Below are 24,515 nucleotides of genomic sequence, written 5' to 3'. Positions count from 1 at the left end.
ATAAGTCAGCAAAGCCCTGAATGGGAGCCTGAGGGCTGGGGTTTAACTTGGTTGTTTTGTGAGAGCTATTTTAGGGACTCGCTGATCTTTTTCTATTTACTTACAGGTTTACAATTGTGTTCCAGTGAGCTGTGGTTGCCTTAGGATCCTCACCGAAGCATTAGATTAACTTTGTTTTAAGTTTTATTTGGTTACAATGTTAGACCCTTGAGTATATTCAGTTTTCTGCAGCTCTTAAACCTGTAGCCCACTTTCAACTGAGGGAGAGAGAGAGATAGAAGGAACAGTGCCTATGGCTTGACATCTTTGCTGCACTCAGAATAAAGACATCAGGATGTTGCCAAGCCCTCCTTTCTGCAATGGACCAGTGAGGTAAACTAGAGCATTGGGATGTGTTGCTAAAACCAAGCCGAAAGTGCATAAACTGTGTGCACTGTTCAGGATGAGTCAACTTGGAGAGATCTGAATTGGTTACAAAATATCAGTATGAGTTCCATGTGAAGACTGTGGGCTGGTCACTGCAATTCAGTTTAAGCATTGGTTAAGTAAGTGCTGCTATATACCAGCCCCTCTGCTGGGTGCTGGGCACACAACAAAGATGAAGCAGTTCCTGCTCTCAGGGAGCTTGCTTACATTCTACTAGAGGCACCCAGCACGCACAGTGTTGACAAGCAAGTATTTATTAAATGCAAAATAATTTGGGGAGGTGGGGAGGAGCAGTAACAGCTGGGGGAAGGGAGAAGGAAACCAGGAAAGGATTCTTATAGGAGGTAGTACTTGAGAGGATTCTACAAGTGGAGCTAAGGGGGATGAGCACAGCTAGGTGATGCTGTGGAAAGAGCATGGAGTCAAGAAGACCTGCATTCAAACCAGCCTCAGACTCTTGTTGGCCATATGACCTTGTCTGCCTCAGGTTCCTTATCTGTAAAGTGGACAAAAATGAAAGCACCTGCCCCCCCCCCCCGGGGTTATTTTGAGAATAAAAAAAAAGAAAATATTTCTCAAGTGTTTTGTCAGGCTGAGCGCTATCTGTATGCTAGCTGTCATCATTGTTAGCATTAGCATTCTAGACATAGGAGACAGACTGTAAAGATACAGACACAGGAGAGGTTCAGTTTGCCTAGAACTTAGACTATATGGTGCCATTCCTGAAGTGTGAGCTCTGTTTCAGGGATATAGGACATGTGAGGGGAGACAAGAGCTAAGGCAGGTTTGGGGCCACCATCACATACTCATTCCTTAGCCCTCTATTCAGCTAGACTCAGGTTGTCCTACTCACTCAATGTTCTTTGATGGGTAATGAAAGGAACTGACCCATGATGGTCTAGTTCTTGGATGATGGGCAGACATCTTTGCCTGCTTCCAATCCAGCCTCTGTGATGAAAAGCCTCCAAATGAACTTCAGAGGTAGAAGGACTGATGACTCATGGGTGGCTGAGCCAGAACTGAGTGTGTATACAAAAAGGATCAAGGAGATGATACGACCCTCTCTTTCCTGGTGGCTTTTGAGTCAGGAGAATTACTGTGAACCACAGGGTGAGAAAGAGGCATCAGTTGACATATTTTCCACCTGAATACTCTATGTCCCTGAGTGTATGGTGCTACTGTTTCATCTGTGTTTATTTTGTCCTGATCTTAGATGCAAGGCTCTTCTGAAAGGAGATCGATCAGGTCAATAGTGAGACTGGGAAATCTATCAGGGCCATTAGAAAGACCCCACTAATCTAGGAGTACACTCAGCCTGATGAGACACCCCACCTTTGAGCAGCCAGTCTACCTGAGCAAGAAAGCCACTTGTTCACTGGTGGTGACTTGCCCCAAAGTGAAATTGGTGGGGACTCCTGGAAAAGAAAAATAGCTATCACAGCCATGATTAGCTGGGCGATCCTTGGCCCCTCGGGTTCCTTCCATGGGGGCCTCACCACTTTTGTGCTTTAAATGTGGTTCCACTATTCCCAGGAACCCTGTGAATGTGCAGAGAGAAGACCAGACTCCTACTTGGGGGGAATATTTTGTAATTTCTGTCCTTCCTATACATTCTCAGTAAATACTCTCTTGTTAAAACTAATTGTTATCAACTGGTTGATGTATATTGGGGAGCAAAACAGATGGGGGGATCATGTGCAACAGTATTAAAAAGTATACCTCTCAGGGTTAACCCTTGAGCCCTGAAGGGGAACCTACTCTGCTAATGAAGTGTAGGTAGGGTGAGACCAGAGGGAGTGCCGCAGGTATGTGCTATCAATCTTCAAAGAAAGCTGTAATTTCTTACATATAATAATCTACTTACACTTTTGTTATTGTTTAGTAGTTTCAGCTGTGCTCTGCTCTTCATGTTCCCATTTGGGGGTTTCTTGGCAAAGATGCCGGACTGGTTTGCTATTTCCTTCTCCAGATCATTTTATAGATAAAGACACTGAGGCAAACAGGGCAACGTGACTTGCCTAAGGTGCTACAGCTAGTAAGTGTGTGAGGCTAGATTTGAACTCAGATCTTTTTGACTGCAGGCCTGTCATTCTATCCACCTAAGTGCCACTCAAACGCTTTAGTTGTGAAGTTTTAAAAGTTCAGAGAGGGGCAGCTAGGTGGCACAGTGGATAGAGCACCAGCCCGGGAGTCAGGAGTACCTGAGTTCAAATTCGGCCTCAGACACTTAACACTTATTAGCTGTGTGACCCTGGGCAAGTCACTTAACCCCAATTGCCTCACTAAAAAAAAAAAAGTTCAGAGAGTTTAATTGGCATACCTGAGGTCATACATCAACACAGCTTGGACATGGGTCCTAGGATCTCCTATGTCGCTAGTGCTCAAAGGGATCTCACAGGACATCTAGTTCAACATTCTCATTTTATAGATGAGGAAAGTAAGACCCAGAGATGGGAAGACTTGCTGAAGATCACAAAGACAGCGAGGACTAGCACTGGGATTTTAACTGAAGTCCTTGGATTCCTAAGTCAGTGAGCTTTTCTCCATTCCTTGAGTCCCCTGGCTTCTGCACGGCTACATAAGGATGTCCTTTAGCTGATTTTTATTTATTCCTTGAGGGAGGTGGGGGAGGGGAGAGAGAACACACCAGGAACTCCACCTATTTCTGACAGCTCAGCCCTACGGATCCTGATACTCTGCATCCTCTTCCCCCATGGAGTAATAAATAGAACTTGTCTGTCTCAACTGCAGGGAGGTACTGGACTGGGCCTGCCTTCTGCTTTTCCCCTGTTCCATTTCATAGAAGTCTATCCATATTATGTCTTTGTATTCTGCATATTCATCAGGAATTTTGGTATATTCCATTCTCTTCAGATATCATAAGCTGTTTAGCCACCTGCCAATCTATTGACATACAGGCTGCTTCAAGTTTTTGTATTGTTTTGTTCTTGCAAATAATACTGTTTGGAATACATTCACACAGCTATGTCTCTCCCTGCCACCCTTCCCCAGAATAGGGAAGTTGTGGAATTCCATTTCAGGAAGTTCTGGGAACTGTTCCAGGAGCAAGGTTACTGAGTCCAAGAGTATGAACATCATGTCATTCACTGTATAATTACATATTGTTTCTGAAAAGCTACAACTAATTCCTAAGTCCACCAGCAGTGTCACTTGGCTCCTGTTTTCCCACTGCTTGGTCAGGGGGTGATTTTCCCTTGGGCTGCATTAGGAAAAGCCCATCTTCCAGGCATACAGAGCTGAGAGTCCTGCTGTGATTGGGCCACACCTGAAGGAAGCACTATATTCAATGATGAGCAACAGGATCCTTTGTAAACTCAAGAGATAGTTTATGTAAAGCACTTTGCCGGCCTTAAAATCCTATATAAATGGCAGGCATTATTGTTAATAAAGGGATGAAACAAATGTAAACTGTTATTGTTAAGGCCACTGTGGGGCCGAGGATGGAAAGGTGGCCTTAGAGTCAGAAAGATCTGGGTTCCAGTCCTGACCTATACTATGTGACCCTGGGCAAGTCACTTAAGTCTTTGGTGTCCTAGGCAGCTTTATAAGACTGTAAGTGGCAGAGAAGGTGCCAATCTGCATCAGCAGAGGGAGTTTCCTGACTAGGAGTTTGATTTCACAGATGAAATCACTGACTATCATAAAATAAAAATGAAAAGCTAGTATTTTTCCTGCCTTTTCTAAGAAGAATGAACAACATGGAAAGAAGCCGCAGAGTGGCAAAGGGAGAGGGAGACTATTTCCCCTGTAAACCTCGACTCGTCCTACTCTTTCTACATTTGCATCTTCAATTATTCTCCAAAAAAATTAAAAATAGTAACAAGGAACCGATCAGACACACCCAGTCTCCCTCGACCCAAGCCGAGCTACGGCTCTCCCTGCACCCCCTGCCCCTGTCCGAGAAGCTGGGGGGCTGCTCAGTTCGGAGAGGCGACAGGACACGACGAACCAAAGGCGGGAGGAGGTTCCACGTGCGCTGCCCTTCGCCCTCAGCATCTTGGCCGCGGGGATATTCCCAGGGCGCCCCGCGCGGCTGGCCCGCCTGCGCCCCTGGGAGGGGCGGGAAGAGGGCAGGAGGACGGCCCGTCGGGTCCGCGGGCAGGAAGACGTGCCCAGAACTACAAGTCCCAAGAAGCACAGAGGAAGGAGAGGGGTGGAGTCTCTTCCCGAATTCCCGGGATCCGGCCTGGGCCCAGGAGGAGGGGGAGGGGCCCGGAGGGGGAGGGGCCCAGGGTTCGGGGGCGGGGGCATCGCGGCGGTGGCGGCGGCAGCGGCGGCAGCGGCGGCGGAGAAGGAGGAGGCATCTGGCGTTGCTGGGGCCGCTGGGACCGGAGCCGGAGCCCGAGCCGGAGCCGGAGAGGGAACGGGAGCAGGAGGACGGCCGGGGACGTGGGCCGGGAGCCCAGACGGGAGCCCGGAGCAGGAGCACGAGCGGCGGGAGAGAGAGGAGCAGCGGCGGCCGCGGCGGCCGCGGGGCCCGGGGCTGCCGGCCGGGGCTGGGCCGGAGCAGGCGCCGCCAGCGCCGCGGCTCAGTGTCCCCGAGTAGCCGCGGCGGCCGGAGCAGCCCCGACCGCGCGCTCTCCTCGCTCATCTCCTCCTCGTCCATCTCTCCTCCTCCTCTCCCTCCTCCTCCTCTCCCTCCTCCTCCTCTCCCTCCTCCTCCTCTCCCTCCTCCTCCTCTCTCTCCTCCTCCTCTCCCTCCGTCCAGCCGAGGCGCCCGGAGCCCGGCGCGGGGGGGAGCCGGCTCCCGGGATCCCGGGCTGCGGCTGCGGCTGCCGGAGCCGGCCCCGCGCCCCGCGTCCCGGGGCCGCTCCATGGCTGCGCCGCGGCCGCCAAGCGCCTAGGCTGCCGGGGCGGGCGGCCACGCGGGCGGCCGGAGCCGGAGCCGGAGCCGGAGCCGCAGCAGCTGCGGGGTGACGAGGGAGCCCCGGCGAACGGAGCCCCCGCCAGCGCCGGCCCCGCGGGGAAGCGGCCGTAGAGAAGAGCAGCGAGAGCAGCCGCAGCAGCTGGAGGAGGCGGCTGAGGCTGCAGCAGCCGCGGACATCGCGGGGATCTCCGAGCCTCGGAGACAGCGAGAGCCGCCAGCTGCTCCTGGCCCCGGCCTGCCTCCGCCGCTGCATGGGGGCTCGGTGCTGACCGAGCCCCCCGAGGCCGGCCGCCCCGCTGCCTCCCCGCAACCAACCCGGGCCGCCGAAAGAGGAGGAAGAGGAGGAAGAGGGGCCGGCGTGCGGGCTTGCGGGCCGGCGGGCGGACTGTCGGGCGGCTGGACCGTGGGGCCCCGAGCTTCTGCACCATGAACTACCAGCAGCAGCTGGCCAACTCGGCTGCCATCCGGGCCGAGATCCAGCGCTTCGAGTCCGTGCACCCCAACATCTACTCCATCTACGAGCTGCTGGAGCGCGTGGAGGAGCCCGTGCTGCAGAGCCAGATCCGGGAGCATGTCATCGCCATCGAGGGTAAGAGAGAAGCTTCCGCGCCGCGGGCTGCCACAGCCCAGCCCCTGTAGGGGGGTGGGAGGGACCTGGGGTGGGTGGGGGGCGTCTGGGACCCAGGGTCGCGAAATGCGCCAGGCCGCCCGGGAGTCTTTGGGACGCAGGTCGGAGCTTTCCTGGCCCCAGCTGCTCAGTTGCTCCTGAGGAGAGACTTCCAGAAAGGATGCTTTTAGAGGCGTGTAAAATGGGTCTTTTCTTTCCCCTGGATCCCTGGAAAAGGGCTCATTCTTTCGCGGCATGACCCAGGGAAAACCCAAGTTAGAGAGTGTGGGATGGGATGGAGGATGGATAGATGCATGGACAGACTGGGGGTGGGAAGCCAAGAGATCAGAGATCTCTTTAAAAAAAAAAAAAGAAGAGGAAGAGAACAGTGTTCGGTGAGCCGAGCCAGTCAGAAGAGAACAATTGGGAGAGTTCATTGAACAGTGGCTTTAGTTTTTTCCACTTCCAGGAAGTTGTATTAAATGGACATTTGGGGGTCCTCTTGCAGTGTGAAAGCCCCTCATCTTTGTATTCCGGAGATTGCATCCTGTGTGCTGTGCATCCTCAGGAATCTATGATGGGGGGGGGGGGAGGGACGGTATGGAAATGGGCTCCTGTGACCTAGGTGTTTTGGAGAGGAGTCTTTGACCTGGGTGTTTATGGAAATGAGAGTCTTTGTCCTCGGTGTTTATGGAAATAAGTCTTCCTTAGCTGTTTATGGAAATGACAGTTGCTTTGACTTGCTAGGGGTACAGCGTCATAAACCCTATCTCCCCCATTTTCCTGAAACTAATGCCAAGCAGGCTTTTGGATCAGTCAGTGGGCCAAATCAAGAGCCGATGCACTTCAGGAGCATCTCTTGTGTTTGGGCCAGATTTGGTGTGGTGCCAGATTTGATTGTCTTAATCTTCTGGGAAAACTCACCCAGGACAGTAGACAGGACTGCAGCCTGCCTGAGCTCCCACAGAGCTGAGCTGCTCCTTTCTCAGAAAGCTGGGTCCAGAGCCCATCTCCAGGTTGGCATTCTCAGGATTATGGCTCCTTCTGGTACAGCGAGCTGTCCCATGTGGTGGGCCAAAACTCTTGCCAGGATGTTTGGGCATTGTTGGTCAGAATATCTGAAGGCCACAGGCCTTCTCCCCACCCTCGCCCCTGTCCAACTTCCAAGACACTCCTCCACGAGAGGGCCCTGCTCCCCTGGGGACAGCACTTTCCCAAGCTAAAGCCCCCCCCCCCCCACTGGAAATTAGGCCTTCAAGGCAAGAGCCTGGCCTGGCTATTTGGATTGAACGATTGGGGATTTAGCTGCATCCCCAGTTTCTGTTCAATTGCTTCAATAGAAGACTGTCAGCCTGGGCATCCGCTCACAGAGCTGAGCTCCGGTTAGCCCCCACTGGTCACATTGTTTCCTGCCCTTTCCACATACTTGCACTTGATAGGGCAGCATGTACTCCAGGAGTCCAAACCCCTTTTTTTTTTTACAATAGCCCCAGTCCAACACAATAGCAGACACCTAAGAGAAGTCTGAGTCCCTTCCAAACCATCAACTGCATCTTAAAGTAATATAGAAAATGTTTGGGGGATAGCTCATTGCTTTGACTTACCAGCCCTTTTGGCTCTATGGGGGTAGTATGGGCTACTCTCGGCACTGGAGGATCCAGAATCTGAATTCTCCAAGGAGTGTTTGCGTTGTCTCTGGAGCATTGATTCATTTGTCCCGCAAAGATGGATGGTCCATTCATTTCTCAGTCAGCATTTTAGCAACGAAAGCAAGACGCTGGCATTGTGGACACATGTGCTAGTGTTTTGATAAAGCCCATGCTGTTTTCCAGGCCCTTATCCAAGGGTCCAATGCCTCCATCCTAGAGATCACCCTAGGACATGCACTGAGATTCTTAGCTATTTGGGACTTAAGGGAAAATAGCAGTCTTCTGGCCTCATAGACACATTTTCTCCTTTGCACCTTCCACCAGATCAGAGGGGAAATAGTCTTCCAGTTGGAGTGCCCTCATTCCATACTTTAAAGCCTGGTTTTGTTTTTAAAGTTACTTTGCAGTATTTCTCTCCTTTGCTATTATTATTTTCTTCTCAGGGGTTTGAGTGACTTGCAGTAGAGTGTGTCACTTTCCTTTCATTGACTTGCCCACAGGAAACTGTGCTCTAATGTTGCTTGTTAATATCAGAAGCATCTGAGTTCCTGGGAGATGCCAGCACCAGTTTGTTCCTGCGGACTAGCTGTCAGTTAGCAGAGGCTTTCAAGCTTGCATCGATCTCCCATCAATTGGTGATCCCAGGAGAATGTTCAGTCAGAGCTCCAGGCTTTCCTAGCTGGGGAGCTGGGCTGTGTGGGCAAGTGTACACTTCTTAATTTTTGATTTCCCTCTCTCCATCTGGCTGTCTCCATGAAGACTTGGGATGGCTGATGAAATGCTTAGAAAGCTGTTGCTTGGTGATAAGCAAACATTTCTAAGGGTGCCTCATCACTGTGGAAGGGCTGTTGGCTTCTGAATCAGGGACCTGGCTTCTTGTGAACCAGGGGAGAGTAGGGGGTGGAGGGGGCAGCAGTGTTTTATTTCAAGAAACAAATGTGAGCAGTTTGTCTCCTTAGCACAAGGGAAAGCATTTGATCATTTTGCATGTGGGGAAGGGTTGGGGAGGGGGTGTTTCTGGAGCTTGAAAACATACTCTGACCCACTTTCCCTTTTCCACATTAAGTCTTAGCTATTGAGTGGTGAAGCTGTGTCATTGATTTTTTTTCAACACTGTCTGTGATTTCATTGGTGTGGGGGGACTCCCTTCTACCAATGGAGGTAAGCATCTGCTCTGCAACTGCCATCCACCTTTTGAGAGTTACCAGTTGCCAAGGGAACTGAGAATTAAAGTGACTTACCCAGGATCATATAGCCAGTGTGTGAGAGAGGCAGGATTTGAACCTAGATCTACCTAAATGATTATAGATCCAAAGCCACGAAGGGCCTTGGCCAGCATCTGACCCACTCCCTTCATTTTAGAGGTGAGGAAATGAAGGAACAGAAAGGGAAAGTAATTTCCCCCTGGTCACATAGGTTTACTACCTGTGTGGTAGGAAATAGCAGAGCAAGCACTTAAACCTAGACCCTCTGACCTCAGAGTTCTTTGTTGTGTTTTTGACTCAGGTGGGACCATCGCTTACCATGTTTACTCTATCTGTACTATGTTCAAAGCAATTATAGAGGAGTGGAAAGATACTGGGTCAGAGGACGTAGATTGAGATTATGTTTGAGCCTACAGATAATAGGGAGCCACTGTAGTTTAGCTTGAGTAGGGGAGTGACATGGTCTGATCTATGTTTCAGGAAAAATCCCTTTTGTTATTATTGTTGTTGTTGTTTGTCCTTCATTCTCAAAGAGGACCATGACATCGGGATGATGTCACAATTTGCACAGAATTGGATTTAAGTGAGGCCAGACTGTGCAAGGTCACCAACCTTGCTCTCTCTCCTCCAGAGCCATCTGGGTCCAGTGGCAAGATATATGTATGTATGTATGTATGTATGTATGTATGTATGTATGTATGTATGGATGGATGGATGGATGGATGGGTGGGTGGGTGGGTGGATGGGTGGATGTGTGGATGGATGGATGTGTGGTTCTATAGATGTGTGTGTCTGTTTATATCAGGATAACTAGAGATGGCCCCAGATGTTTAAGTCAATTGGGATGAAGTGACTTGCCCAGGGCCACACAGTAGTAAGTGTCTGAGGCCATATTTGAACTTGTCTTCCTAACTTCAGGGCCAGTATTCTATCTAGTGCACCACCTAGCTACCCAAGGAAGATCACGTTGGCAGCTGCGTGAAGGGTATATTGGAGAGGAGAGAGGGTGGAGGAAGGGAGAGTAATTAGGAGGTCATTGCAATAGTCTTGACCAGAGGTGGTTAGGGTCTGGGATAAAGTTGTAACCCCAGATAGCTTGAAAGAAGGGGACGGATATGAGCAGCGTCGTTTAGAGAGAAACAATAAGATTTGACATATTGGCTTTGAGGTATTGATGGGACATGGCTAGTCCTAAAGGCAATGCTGGGTTGATGTTGGAAACCAAGGAGACCATTAAGATTGCTGGAGGCGAGAAAGATATTAGATGGTGAAGGAGGTTGCTGGCCTTCTACATGTAACTAGAAAATAATAAAATACTTTTATGATAAAAAAATACAAAATGTCCTGTGTGAACTTGGACAAGTCACCTCAACCCTTTGGGCCTCAGTTTCCTCTTCTGTAAAATGAAGGGGTTGGCCTAGAATACCTCTGAGGCCCCTCCCAAATGTATGGTGCTATGAGAACAGTCCCTTTAAGAAGAGGATGGGGGGGGCAGCTAGGTGGTGCAGTGGATAGAGCACCCACCTTGGAGTCAGGAGTAGAATACCTGAGGTCAAATCCGGCCTCAGACACTTAACACTTACTAGCTGTGTGACCCTAGGCAGGTCACTTAACCCCAATTGCCTCACTTTAAAAAAAAAAAAGAAGAAGAGGATGGGGAGACAGTGAGGCATCAAAAGGAGAATTAGAGGAACTTGGAATCTTTGGAGCACTGGGAGGAGGTATCTAGCAATGTGAGAGGGGCCAGCACTGGTGAAATCTGAAGAGATCAAGGAGAATGAGGACAAACTTGTAGGAGACTCTTGGGTTTAGTCAACTATTAGGTAAATGGTGTTCATGGAGGGAGCAGATTTGGAAGAAGGATGGGGGCGGAAGCCGGCCGGCAAGGGGTTGAAAAGAGTGAGGCTGAGGAAGAAACAGAGGCATCTGGGATAGAGAGCTTTTTCAAGAAGTCTATTATGACAAAGCTAAAACTGGCCATTTTTTCTATTGCAGATTTTTATAACATACGGTGGGAGTTTAATAAATGCTTGTTGACTTGACTAAGATATGAACAGTTATATTGGATAGATTAAGTGATTTGGTTTGGGGTAGACTAAGGACCAGGTCATGCAGAAAAAGTCATTGTTTGTAATAAGCAAGCCCAAAAGCCTCTGAATGCTCTATTTGGTATTCATCTCATTCTCCTCTTTTCATGATGGACTTAGGTAGGAACAGCACCCACCCAAGTTACTATGCTGCTATTATTCACTTATTTGGGAAGTTGGGTGGACTCTTGTGAAAGTGGCTTTCACAAGTTGTTGCAGTAGAGGAAAGGCAGTGGGCTGCCAACTCAGTCTGTGGTGACTCTCTGAGAATGGCAGGACCTCTCCCAGAGCAGACAGGATGAGGAATGACTTGGGCCTCATCCTGTCCCCATGACGTCTCCACTTCTGCCACGAGAGCTTTCTGTCTTTCTATGTGAAAGTCTTTCATGCAGTTTAAATATTATAAGCATTTGGTGTGCCAACACCTATTTTAAAAGCTGTTTTTACATTTTAATAGAATATTTTTATTATTAGTGACAGCAATTTCAATAGAAGAATCACAGTGTATTTCCTTCACAGCTTGATGACATAGGGATTTCACATTTCGGGCAATCAGTAAGCATTTATTAAGCACTGACTGTATCTGGGACTGAATGGTACTATGGGCAAGAGGCAGGCCTTAGTTTCTTTCTTGAGAGTAAGAATGTCTGGCCACCAGGACCTATATGTAACAAGCCTATTGCTTGATTTCATTGAGGGAGATTGAAGTAAATTCAGAAAGGGAAATCTAGATATGTAACGAAGTAACTGGGAAATAAATGGATCAATCAATAAGTCTCTTTGCTTTTTGGAAATTTTTTACTGTTCATTATTTACATGTTATGTATTTGAATGTGTGTGTATATATGCATACTTGTGTATATGTATAATATATGTGTACATGCTTGTGGGCATGTACTTTATGGGAGGAAAACGTTTTCTCTCCCTCCTCTGGTTAAAGTAGTTCACAGGATCTTCAATTTACAGCTAGAAGGAACATGAGAGGCCATTTTAGAACCCACTCATTTTACAGATGAAGAAACTGAGGCTCAGAAAGGTTAAATAATTTAGACCACACAGGTTTCAAGTGGAAGAGCTGTATGTGAGCCCAGGTCCAGCCCTGCCCAAGTCCAGTATTCTCTCCACTTGCTATGCTGCCTCTCCAGTTAGTTTTCCTGGCTATTATTCCCACTGCTGACATCCTACAGAAAACTTCATCAGGGTAGAAAAATCGCCAACTTAGTAGTTTGCACTGAGAGGGCAAACTCCAGTGCTACCTTAGAGAACCTGGATTCAGATTTGGGCTCTGCCCCTTGTGTGGCCTTGATCAACCCTTTTCTGTATCTCTTTTGGCTTCTCCAAGATCTGAGAGGGTTCAGTGAGACAACCTCTGTGTTCTGCCCCAACTTAACAAAGCTCAGTTTTACTGTTGCCTTAAAATCAGATCTACAAACTGCTTCCTTCAGGAAGGGCTGAAAAGTTGGTGTTCACCGTTGATCAGCATAGAAGTCACAGCTGCCTCCTACCTCTTGAGTTTGGGGGCGAAAGAATATTGTGTAGAGTGTGTGTCTGAGACACATCCATCCCTCAACAAGCCTTTACTAAGCACCTAATGATCCAGGGACTGTGGGAAGCACTGGGGAGACAAAGACAGACAAGCCCATGGTCCCAGGCCTCAAGGAGCCCATATCCTAATGGAGTAGTTAACATGCAAATCGCCATATTGGTACAGTGTAAATGGAACATGATCCCAGAGGGGAGGCATTAGTGGCCAGAGTGGCCAGCAAAGCTCTCTTGCAGAAGGTGGGGTTTGAGCTGAATCTTGAAGGAAGCCTGGGAAACCAGGCTATGGTATTCCTGGAGAAAGTACATGGTGCAGTGGAAAGTGGGCTTAGAATTGGAGTCTGAGGACCTGGGTTTAAGTCCTACCTTTGCCACTTCTTCCCTCTGTGACCCTGGGTGAGTCACTTCCCTGGACCTCCATTTCTTCAGTGACTAGTTGACCTCTCAGGCCCCTTTAGTTCCAAATTAAGATTGTATGATGATTTCCTCCCTTAAAGGAACAAGACCTTCTGCTTCATGCTGACTGCCATGAGCATGGATGTGGCTAGATTGCCTTGGATCCTGAGGTGCAATATCTTCCACGAAGGGGGAACTTTTTTTTCGGGGTAATGAGGGTTAAGTGACTTGCCCAGGGTCACACAGCTAGTAAGTGTCAAGTGTCTGAGGTCGGATTTGATCAGGTCCTCCTGAATCCAGGGGTGGTGCTCTATCCACTGCACCATCTAGCTTCCCCAAAGGGGAAACTTTTTAAGCAGTGGAGCTGCTCCCAAAGTGAAAGTGTTGCCTTGTGGAGGTAGTGAGAGTCCTTTGTCATTGGAAGGGTCCAAGCTGAGAGTCTTAGGGCCAGCCTTGTTTCCCAGAGAGGCTGTAGGAGGGATTCTGCACTGCATGAGTGCCCAGCACTGACTGCTTTCCCCCCAGTTCAAAGCTGTTGCTTTCAATGGCTTGGAGTTTGGGGAATGGCTTGGGTTGGTTTGATGATTATCTTATATGTGCCTTGATCGGTGTCCACCATTGAGGAGCCATGTGATATGGTGGGTAGCATGCTGGGCTAGGAAGGCAGAATGGAGGGGGTTCAAGATCTCTCTGACACCAGTTGCATACCCATGGATAAAAGAAGGTTGGATGCCGTGTGACCTCTAAAGGTCCATCAGCCATGATCTTATGTGCCTCACCCGACCCCTCAACCTCAAGCTCCTTATCTATAAAATGGGGGTGATATAATAGCACCTACTTCCCCAAATTGTGATGAGGATCCAATGAGAGAGCACATGGAAAACAGCATGCAGAGCTCGAAGTTCTCTGTAGCCTCTAGCTTGGCTGGTGATGATAGCGACTGCTCCCTTCCCTGAATCATTAGAAGGACTTGGCCAATTAGCATATTGTAGAGCCCCAAGAAGGACTTCAGGTACCTTGGAAACTTGAAGAGATTCAAGGAGAAGAGAGGAAGTGACTCCGAGTGGGGAAAGAAGCTGCTGCAGCTAGAGCAGCTCTTCCCAGCCCTCCTGGAATCCGGGCTCTTGTCTTAGGATTCCAAAGTAGACTTTCTCATGGTTTTTATGTAAAGCTAAAAATCTCTAAGCATTTTCCCTTCTGTGCAGTACACACCAGACTTTTGGCTTTTAGATAACTTGCTCTGACTTGTTTTCACTACCTACTCACTTATCTTACCTTTCTCCACACTTAGGAACCCTAGGTGAAATGATCAGGCTTGATATAACAGATGACTCTTGGTTGTTTCTAAAACGTGATCTATTGGGCAGTGGGAACTTATAATTACTTATATTCAACACAACTCAAGTCAATTTCTTAATGCTCTGCTCTCACTATGTTGCTCTCCTGCTCAACAATCTTCCATGGCTCTCAACTGACTTTCCTTTAGAATACAAACTTGCCCAGAATTACAGAATTTCTGAGTTGGGCATCTAGTCCAAATTATATTTGAAAAGGAATCTTCTCTCTGATATCCCTGAATGATCAGCCTATGTTTGCTTCAGACCTCTAGTGAGAGGAAATCCACTCTCCCTCCCTCACCCAGGCAGCCCATTTCACTCTCAGAGAACTGTTAGAAAGTTCTTCCTGATCTGAACCCTAACCCTACCTCTGCAGTTTTCACTCATTCTCCTCATTCTGTAGCCGACCCAAAGCTAGTATGATCCTGGCCTTCATTAAGAGAGGCACAACTTAGAGGACGAGGGAGCGAGCCTCCCAGGGGCCTCAGACCTGCTCAGAGTCTGTCTTTGAGCACTGTTCCTTTCTGGGTACCATGACTTGAGGACATTGATAAACTGGAGAGCGTCCAGAAGACCGGAAGGCCTGGAGTTCATGGCAGAGGAGGATCAGTTGGAGGAATTGGAAAAAGGAATGGACTTGGTCTGCTTGGGGAGTGCTGGAGTACAGGAGGGGAGGCACAGAGGCCAATTGTCCAGAAAGATCTTCCTCCAAAAGCAAACCGACCTAAAGGCATGGAAGCGACCCATTGTTCCTGCTTGGAGGTCTTCAAGCAGAGGCTGAATGACTGCTTGCTGGGAATTCTCCTTTCATGGTGGGCTTGGACTTGATGGCTACAGAGGTCCCATCCAAGTCTCAGATACGCCTATTCCTTGAGATTTTCTTATATGTAGAACATAAGCCCCCTGAGGGCAGGGAGTACTGTGCTTCTGCCCTCACTTAAGCTCTCAACCTCAGGCTCCTCATTTGTAAAATGGGGGCCCTAATAACGGCCCCTACATCCCCAAATGTTGTGAGGATCCTGTGAGAGCATGCATGGAAAGCGGTGTGCTGACCTGGAAGTCTCTGTAACCACTAGCTTGGTTGGCGACGATGGCGACTGAGATTCCCTGAATTATTACCAGCACCCAGCACCGATTCAATTCAACAAACATTTATTAAGTCCCTACTGTGTGCCAGACCCTCAGCTAGGCACTGAGAATACAAAAAGAGACAAAGGACAGTCCCTGTCCACAAGGAGATTACAATCTAATGGGGGGGGGCGGGGCACATGAAGACAAATAGACACAAGCAAGCTCTAGACCGGATAAATAGGGACTAATTAACAGAGGGAAGGCACTGGAATTAGGAGGGGTTGGGAAGGCTTCTGGAAGAAGGCCCAGTTTAAGTTGGGATTTCATGAAAGCCAAAGTGGAAGAGGGAGAGTGTTCCAGTAGCGCTGAGTAGCTGCTTCATCAATGCTTCTGGAATGGGGGGTGAATTGCACAGGAGATTTTGGCTTCACTCCAGGCTGAAGCAGGAACATCACAGGCTTTAATTTGTGGGTGTCTTGGAAAGAATCTCGGGTTAGGATCATGGAATCATAGTTGTAGAGGTAGAAGAGGCCTTTGTTTGACAGATGAGGACACTGAGGCCCAGACAGAGAAGTGATTGAAGATCATTGGATCATAGTTATAGAAGAGGCTGGAGAAACTTTAATGTTCAACCCTGACCCTTTACATTTGAGCAGAATGAGGCTCATAGGGGTTAAGCGGCTTTCTTAGCCTTTGCTGACTGATGCATCCTTGGCAGAGCTGGGCTGGCTACAAAACTGAGGTCCACAGGCTGGAGCTCCCTGCTCCCAGGCTTCTTCACCAGCTCCAGATGTTGGCATCTGTGTAGTGCTCTGGGGATGGAGAAGGACTGGAGCCAGAAGCTACAAATACCCACACCCTGTCACAATCAATTGTTAATGGAAGCTTTGACTAACCCCCAAAGCAAACTGTTTGCACACAGGGGCCCTGGCTTTTTCCATGCAGTGCCCGCTAAAAATAGGGCTGAAGGTATGGAACAAGACTTGGAATAGGGAGCTGATAGCACCCAATGTTGTTCATTCCATTGTAGCCCCAATCAACTATCACGATCCTTCACAAACAGGTGGTCAAACTGAGGCGTGTGGGAACCGGGCAAAGTCAGGCCCTTCCTGCAGCCCCTACCCACCCCCCACTCCTTGTACATTTTGTTTGTTCAGACAGCGTTGGACTTATTAAAGTGGCCCTGACAGGCTGTTTGTAATTACTGCAGCACTCAGTTTAAATAAACCCAAAACAACAACAGCAAAAAAAAGGATGGGAAACATTTTAATCTCATTGTTTTGGGAGAATTCTGCTTACATTCCCAAGCACATTCACAAGTGACTTCTAGCGTGGCCTTGAAAATGTTAGAATTCATGGGATTTCTCTGTGTGTGTGTGTGTGTGTGTGTGTGTGTGTGTGTGTATGTATCTCCTCTCTCTCTCTCTCCCCTTCAATCCCCTCCCCTCTTTTATCCCTCTCCCTCTCTATTCAGAATTAATCTGGAAGTTCTATGACACCAGCAATTGGTATCTTGTATTATAGCCTTCTCTATTCATCCGTTTTACAGATAGTAAGCACCTACTATGTGCTAGGGCACTGTGTATATTTCACTGCCCTCCTCTCTTGGGGGGGTTGTCTGGATTCTGGATCTATGATTTCATCTATGTAGGGATTCCCATTGTGGAAGTTCCCTCCGCTGAAAGAGATTAATCATTCATTTGCAATTCTCATCTCGTAGGGTTATATCTGGATTTTGAGTTAGAAGGGACCCTAGCTGTTAGGATGTCCAACTCTACCATAAGATCATAGCTTTAGAGCTGCAAGGGACTTCAGAGGCTGTCTAGCCCAGGCCCCCTGCGCCTTCTCCCTCCTCCACCTCCGTCATTTGACAGAGGAGGAAGCTTTGGTTGCTGGGTCACATAGGTCTAAGCATCACAGACAGGATTTGAACTCAAGGCCTCTGACTTTGAAGCTAGTTCTCTTTTCTAATTATTAAGTGCTTTCCCTGTCCAAGGAGAAAGTCAGCTAGGAGAAGCAGAGCTTTGGGGAGGAGGACATTCTGTACTCACCTGATGTGTTGCTTTTCCCAGTGACTGCAGTTAATAGGTGAATATGTGGGGGGTTTGTTTGGGTGGACAACTTTTTTCATGTATGAGATTGTTTACTTTAGTAGGAATGAATTTCTTCTTGATTAAGGATGGATCACAGATTTAGAGTTAGAGAGGTGTCTGGGAGTTCCTCTAGGCCAGAGGTGTCAAAATGTAAACATTCAATCCAACAGTCATTTTTCAGTCATGTCTGACTCATCATGACCCCTTTTGGGGGTTTCTTGGCAGAGATTCTGGAGGGGTTTGCCATTTCCTTCTGTAGCTTATTTAACAGATGAGGAAACTGAGGCAAACAGGGTGAAATGACTTGTCCAAGGTCACCCAGCTAGTAAGTGTCTGAGGATGGATTTGAACTCAGGAAGAGGAGTCTTTGTGACTCTAGGGCTGATGCTCCATTCACTGCACCACTTAACTTGCCGTTCAATATAACATAATGTCAAAATGTAGTTTTCTAAGTCTTGGGGCTCCAAGTAGGAATTTTTATGTATGGCCCCCTTTTTATTTGAGTTTGATACCATTCATCTAGGCCAACTGCCTCATTTTGCAGCTGAGGGAATTAAGGCCCAGGGGAGGGCTGTCAGGAACTCCCAAGTGAGGAAAGCCCTTCTGCCAATGCTGGTGGGTATCTCTGTAATTTCCAGGCCTAGAGAGGTGCCTGAGCAATAAAATAAGTGACTTGTCCAGGACCACATAGTCAGGATGTGCCTTAAGCAGGAATTTAACATGGGTTTTCTATTCTATTCTCCAAAAAGAATCACAGAATTTAAAAGTGAGAAGAGACGTCAGAAATGATGAGGTATAATCTGGATTCCCAGAAGAATCCCCTTCACAATGGGTTGTCGAGCTCAGTGTCTGCTCCAAGACCCTCACTGAGGAGGGAGCTGCCACAGGCATCAGAGGAAGAACATTTCACTTGTCCAGAGTTCTAATAGTTAGGAAGGCTTTTTAGACACCAGGCCTCAGTTTGCCTCTCTGAAGCTTTCCTCCGTTGAGTTTGAGAATGACAAACTCAAACCATCCCAGAAGCTTGGTAGAAACAACCCCTCCAACTGATGAAGGAGTTTACCTCCTGTCCCTTGATAAGCAGGTGGTGGACCACTGGTGCAGAATGATACATACATACATTTTTAAAACATATACGTATATTTATTTATTTATTTTTGCGGGGCAATGGGGGTTAAGTGACTTGCCCAGGGTCACACAGCTAGTAAGTGTCAAGTGTCTGAGGCTGGATTTGAACTCAGGTCCTCCTGAATCCAGGGCGGTGCTTTATCCACTGTACCACCTAGCCACCCCCACATACATACATTTTCATATGTGTCCAATATACTCTTTGATTTTACTTAAATGCACTTCTGTGTTGCAAAGAGGAATTAAGAGGTGGGGCAGAACTGAACAATGACAGTGATTGAAATAAGAAAAATGTCCATCAAACTTTGAAAGAAACATAAAGCTCCAACCCTTGCCAGCATCCAGTGTGAGCTCGAACTCAGCCCCGCTGCTCAAGTTCCTTGAGGTGCCAGCATTTATCCGCAAGAATGGATCTTTCCTGAGCTTATTTTCTGTCCTGTCATTCTCCTTTCCAGGATATTGAAATTGCTGGGGGATGGGTGGGTGGAGGGAGGGGGAGGTTGGGGGGGGGGGGGGGAAGAGTGGGGAGGGGCAGGGGGCTGAAGGAGCTATAAATTACAGCCATTTCCTTTGTTTTGGAGAGACAGCAGTAATTCCTCCAGGCCTGGCCTCAGTCATCTTTGTTAAACAGATTAGCCAGGCTCTGGCCCCGGGTTTGTGGGCTCTGGGCATGACAAGGCTTGGGAAGCCAGGACTCCTCTGCCTGTGAGGGACTGAGGCCGGAGAGCAGAACCTGCCTCGGATTGTAAAGATTCTCCAGGCACTCCCCCTCCCCCTGCCCTGCCTTGCCCTCCTCTCCCCTTCCCCTGCCCCTCCTCTCCCCCTGCCCCTCCTCTCCCCCTCCATACTTTTAACTTAAGAAGGCAAAGACGTTTCATGTTGTGGGACGGGATTGCCCAATATAAAGACTAGAATATTAAGGCCCGGCTTCTGTTGGTTCCTGCTATGCTGTTGTCCCTTTTGTATCCTAGAGGGCCTGGGTGTGCTCACAGAGAGCCTGGGACAATGTAGGCGGGGGCCTCTTGGCATCACTGGCAGGACTCGGCTCCCATTTTCGAGGGGAAGATTCAATTAGAAAAGGGAGGAGAGAAAACTCAAACTCCTCGCATGAGCAGCCAGTGGTGCAGAGACCCACGGACATCCCCAGGGCCCCTCACCTCCCCCTTCTCTAGGTCTTCTCTTGGCCTGCAGCTCCCTGCTGTTAGCTGGTGTACACATGGGGGAGGGGGTTGGAGGTGGGGGTGGGGGCGGACACACACATCCCTCCCCCCTTCTCTCTTTCCCCCTCTATTCCCCTTTCTCTCCTGCCATCCATTCTCTCTCCCCCTCCACTTTCTGTCTCCCTTTTCTTTCTTGATTTCGATCTCTCTCTCTCCCTCCCTTCCCTCCTTTCCTCTCCTATTCCTCTCAACATAGTCAGCCAGTCCATCAGTTTCTCAGTTGAACCAGTGGGGGCAGGGTAAATTTACATTTCCAGAGATTTCTTCCACCTGGATTGCCTCATCTCCTTCCCCAAGGACCTTGGCTTCTTCAGTGTTTCCCAGTTACCAGTTTCACCCATCACTTGGGTATAGCCCACTGGGGCAGACATGTTTTATTTTCCTCAAGACTCCAGTGGGAAAGGGGTGAGGGGAGCTAACAGCTGAGCACTTACTAGGAGAGGAGAGGACAGAAGCATCATGGGGCTATTATTTATCTCACTCTTGCATATTGCAAAGGAGCACTCGTTCAGGAATCACAAGGCCAGGTTGTTCTTAGGAAATGGGGATTAACAGTAGGGCTAATTTTCCAAATTAGAGTCACACCTTCTGACTCATCACTCTAGTCTCTTGTCAGCATCATGGATGGGTGCTACCTACCCTCGTTTCTTATAACTTCTTTGATGATAAATAAATCAATGAAAGAGTTATGCTTTTATCCAGGGATGCATGGTTTTCCTTTGGCTAAACTCTTCCACTAATGCCCCACTGTGATATGGGGGCAAGCCCAAGATCCCAATGGATTCTGTGGGTGAAGCCCCAGATCTTTCAGTGCCCAGTGAATGGGAAAAGCTCCAAGTAGAGACCTAGAGATGGACTATGAGATAATTATCTGAGGATGGCCTGACTAAGTTTGGGAGAGTTTGGGGCCCCAAATTGACTGCAAGGGAATGGATTTTCTTTTCTTTTTTTTTCTTTCAATATATTTTATTTATTTCATAAACTATTTCTCAATTACATGTAAAAATGTTAACATTCATTAAAAAAAAACCTTTTGAGTTCCAAATTCTTTCCTTTCTTCCTTCCCCTCCCCTTTTCTTGAGAAGGCAAGCAATTTAATATTGTTTATACATGTGAAGTCATACAAAACATATTTCCATATTAGCCATGTTGCAAAAGAAAACAGACAACCCCCCCCCCCAAGAAAAATAAAGAAAGTAAAAAAATATCAATCTGCAATGAGTTATCAGCTCTCTCTAAGGAGGTAGATAGCATTTTTTTTAAATCATGGTTCCTTTGGAATTATGTTGGATCATTGTTTGGATCAGAGCAGCTATGTCTTTTACAGTTGATCATCACACAATATTGCCGTTACTGTGCATAGTGTTCTTCTGGTTCTGCTCACTTAACTTTGCATCAGTTCATATAAGTCTTTTTAGGTTTTTTCAGAAACCAACCTGTTCATCATTATTGTGATATAGTATACCATCACAATCATAAACCACAACTTGTTCAGTCATTTCCCAACTGATTGTCATCCCCTTAATTTCCAATTCTTTGCACCACAAAAAGAGCTGCTATAAATATTTTTGTACATGTGGGTCCTATTTCTTTTTCTGTGATCTCTTTGGGACAGAGCCTTAGTTGTAGTGTTGCTGGGCCAAAGGGTTTGCATGATTTCATTGACCTTTGGGCATAGTTCCAAATTGTTCTCCAGAATGGTTGGATCCATTCACAACTCCACCAACAGTCTATTAGTGTCTCACTTTTTCCACAGAGAGGTAGATTTTCAATGACAGCAACTCCACAAGACACTGTACCCAGTAATAGGAACTCTCACTTTAAACAGTGGAGCCTGGATAGGATCACCAATTGCCCCAAGGGTTGGGATCTAGGTTTGACTTGACACCAGTGAGATCAAGGAATGAATCACCATACTTTTAAAGCACCAGTCATTATGCTAGGTGCTGAGGATACACAGACAAAAATGAATCTGTTCCTGCTTTCAAGAAATGTATATTTTACCAGAGGAGACAAGATGTAGACACATATAGGGCATAGCTTGGGGCAGGGGCAGGGAAGACATATTGGATTCAAACCTGCCCCTGACACTGCCTATTTGATCTTGGCCAATTCATTTACTGACCCCTTTCCACCCCCACCTCAGTTTCTTCCTCCATAAATGAAAGGGTTAGGACTCTAAATGCATGATCCTATGCTTCTACATATATTGTAAAGAAGACATTAACTTTTATTAAGCATCTACCATATGCTACACAGTGAAAAAAAAAGTGAGACACTGCCTGTCCTCAAGGAGCTTACAGTCTTCTAGTATGTAAACCACCATTAAAGGTAAATCAAAATCCAGAGTAGCCCAGTGCCAAGTTCAAGAGGTGTGCCAGCAGTTGAGGCAGATACACCTTAACTATTTGCAGAACACCCAGTGCAATGCACTCTGGAGCAGTGAAGCAGAGTGGAGTGTTGCACTTGGGAGTCAGGAGAGACTTTCATCCCGGTCCTACCCCTGATGCTTGCCAGTCTCTCTGCTATAAAATGAGCCTAATAGTCCTTGGAGCAGTGCTCTCCTTCTAAGGTGTTTGGGAGACTCAAATGAAAGGATGCACGCAGAAGGCTGCTGCCAAGCATAATGTACCGCATTGATGCCAGTTATTGGGGTTCTTTTACAGTGGTCACCCACTCCACACATCAAACCGAGTTCCTCCTGCCAACTTGAAGTTGGGTCTCTGACTCCTGAATTCTGGGACAATTTTGAAGTTGAACTGGGTGGAGATTCTTGTCCACTTTGTGCCAATGTAGGAATCTGTTTTTCTTTTAATTATGAGCCAACTGAGACCTGACCTGCTGTGGCACTCATCCACCGGTGTGGGCCCAAAGGGGTTGAATTTTCCATGGCTTTTCTCAGCCGGGCAGGACCTGAAACAGGGCTTGGTCCCCCAGACATGGTGTAAGCCGGAGCGGAGGTGCCACGGTGCTCTCAGAATCAAACTTCCCTGAGTTATCCAGACTTCATGGCCCAACACCAACGACCAAAGCAATGTGGCCTAGGCAGACTTGGGAGCAGCTGTACCCCACCCACTTCTTGTCCCTATCAGACCAGGCCTGAGTGTACAAGGCCTCATTATTCCAGGTAGTAAAAGCCAAAGCATCTGGCTTCTTTGTTTCTCTAGCTTTGAATTCCCACTTTGCCATAATTCTCACCGAAATGGCTGCTTGGCAGACCAGAGAAGTTTTTTGTTGAGCCTAATTTTGGATCAATTTGTATTTCTCCTCCCCCCCCTTTGTCTTTAATTCAGTGAATTTAACTTTTAAAACCCATTTAGATTTCATTGACTCTTTATGTTCCTGTTGTGTTCCTGATACTGAACACCAGGACAAAAAAACAGTGTAGTCTTTGCCCTCAGGGTGCTTGTAGTCTACCAATGCAGAAGTGAAAGCCACATGTATATCCTTTGTAATGATCCCAAGTGATTTATCCAACTCTTGACCTGTATTTTGCATTCCTAATGCATTTGTCTGGGTAGTGGAATGAACCACTGGGTCTTAGAATCAGCTGACTCTGGTTTCCAGCTGAGCTTTGGTGCTTATTCACTGTGTGACCTGGGGCAAGTCATTTTCCCTCTCCATGCTCATGTATTCTTAGCACCAGCCCCACCAATTCTACTTTGGCATATTCTGGCTATGTGACCCTGTACAAGTCACCCACCACCCTCTCCATGCCCCAGGAAACTCTAAAAGTCAGAGTTGTACAGTAGTTGTAACCACTTTAGCAGCTTTGTTCTCACTGGGTGTTCCCAACACCTGTGAAATCACTGGGCTGGGCTAATGACAATAAAAGCAAACAGCTGCCATCTACTTTGTGATTTTAGTTTTACACGTAGCACTTTGATGCATTATCTCACTAGATTGTTACAGCAACCTTGTGGTCTGTTATTATCCCCATTGAACACATCAGTAAACTGAGGTTGAGTGACCTATCCAGGGTAACAAGTTGTATTCCTCAAATTAGAGATGGTTTTAAAACCTCCTTTCCAAAAACCCTCCCTCCCATAAGGCCATATGGGCCCATAAGGCCTAATAGTTTTTTGTGCCCATCCCCCCCCCCAGCTTTTCCTGTTTCTTTTTGTCTGTTATTTCCCCATTTAGAATGTAAGCTTTTTGAGATCAAGGACTGTCTTTATTAGTTGTATCCCCAGCACTTTACACAGTGCCTGGTACATAGTAGGTGCTTAATGAATGTTTATTAGATTGGAAAGACTAGGAAGCTCCTTGAAGAGACCCGAGGGGACAGTTGCATTTCATTTTTGCACCTAAAGCGGTGCTGGGCACATAGTAGTTGCTTAATAAATGCTTGCTGATTAATGGCACGGATTATTTTTTTTGTACCCCTAACACCTAACAGTACCTATCATAGAGTAGGTGCCAAATATTTACTGAATTCTAGGTTTGGGGCTAGTGGGAGCAAAGACTTCTGTCTGTCAGAGCCATCCCTTGTTGATTCACCCATTGATTCCACTGGATCGATCAATATCATTTTTATCACCTTTGCTTCTTCCTATTTTAAAAGTCATCTCAAATCATCACGAACCAGGCTCCTCTATGGGCTTATTTCCAAAGCTTCTATTGATGTAGCAAATTTGTATGTCTGTGACTGTATCTCTCTGGAGTCCTTTGTTGGGAGATACAATGTAGCACTGAAGAGCATGTAACCATTTGTAGAAGTCTTTGTAATAGATGAACAATCTTTTCCAAAGGGATTGCTGTTACCATGTCTAGTGATTGTGGGACTCTGATCCTGTTGAAGATTCTGGTATTTTGAGTCTTTCTAAAGTTACGACATATGTTTTTTGCAGTAGGACAGATTAAGGC

At 47.4% G+C, this 24,515-nt stretch overlaps 1 protein-coding gene across 4 annotated transcripts in view; it reads left to right on the top strand.

Annotated features, from left to right (window-relative positions):
• The first annotated feature begins 5,593 nt into the window (after window positions 1-5,593).
• AGAP1 (ArfGAP with GTPase domain, ankyrin repeat and PH domain 1) overlaps window positions 5,594-24,515 on the top strand; it is a 666,750-nt gene continuing 647,828 nt past the window's right edge. For all 4 annotated transcript variants that reach the window (XM_044001114.1, XM_044001113.1, XM_044001112.1 and 1 more), the window contains exon 1: window positions 5,594-5,903. In XM_044001114.1, the coding sequence (XP_043857049.1) occupies window positions 5,741-5,903 (163 nt within the window). In that variant the 5' untranslated portion in view covers window positions 5,594-5,740. The remainder of the gene's footprint in view (window positions 5,904-24,515) is intronic.

Source organism: Dromiciops gliroides, chromosome 4 (assembly GCF_019393635.1).
Source record: "Dromiciops gliroides isolate mDroGli1 chromosome 4, mDroGli1.pri, whole genome shotgun sequence".
Classification (NCBI taxonomy): domain Eukaryota; kingdom Metazoa; phylum Chordata; class Mammalia; order Microbiotheria; family Microbiotheriidae; genus Dromiciops; species Dromiciops gliroides.
This window is presented reverse-complemented; position numbering and strand designations above follow the sequence as displayed.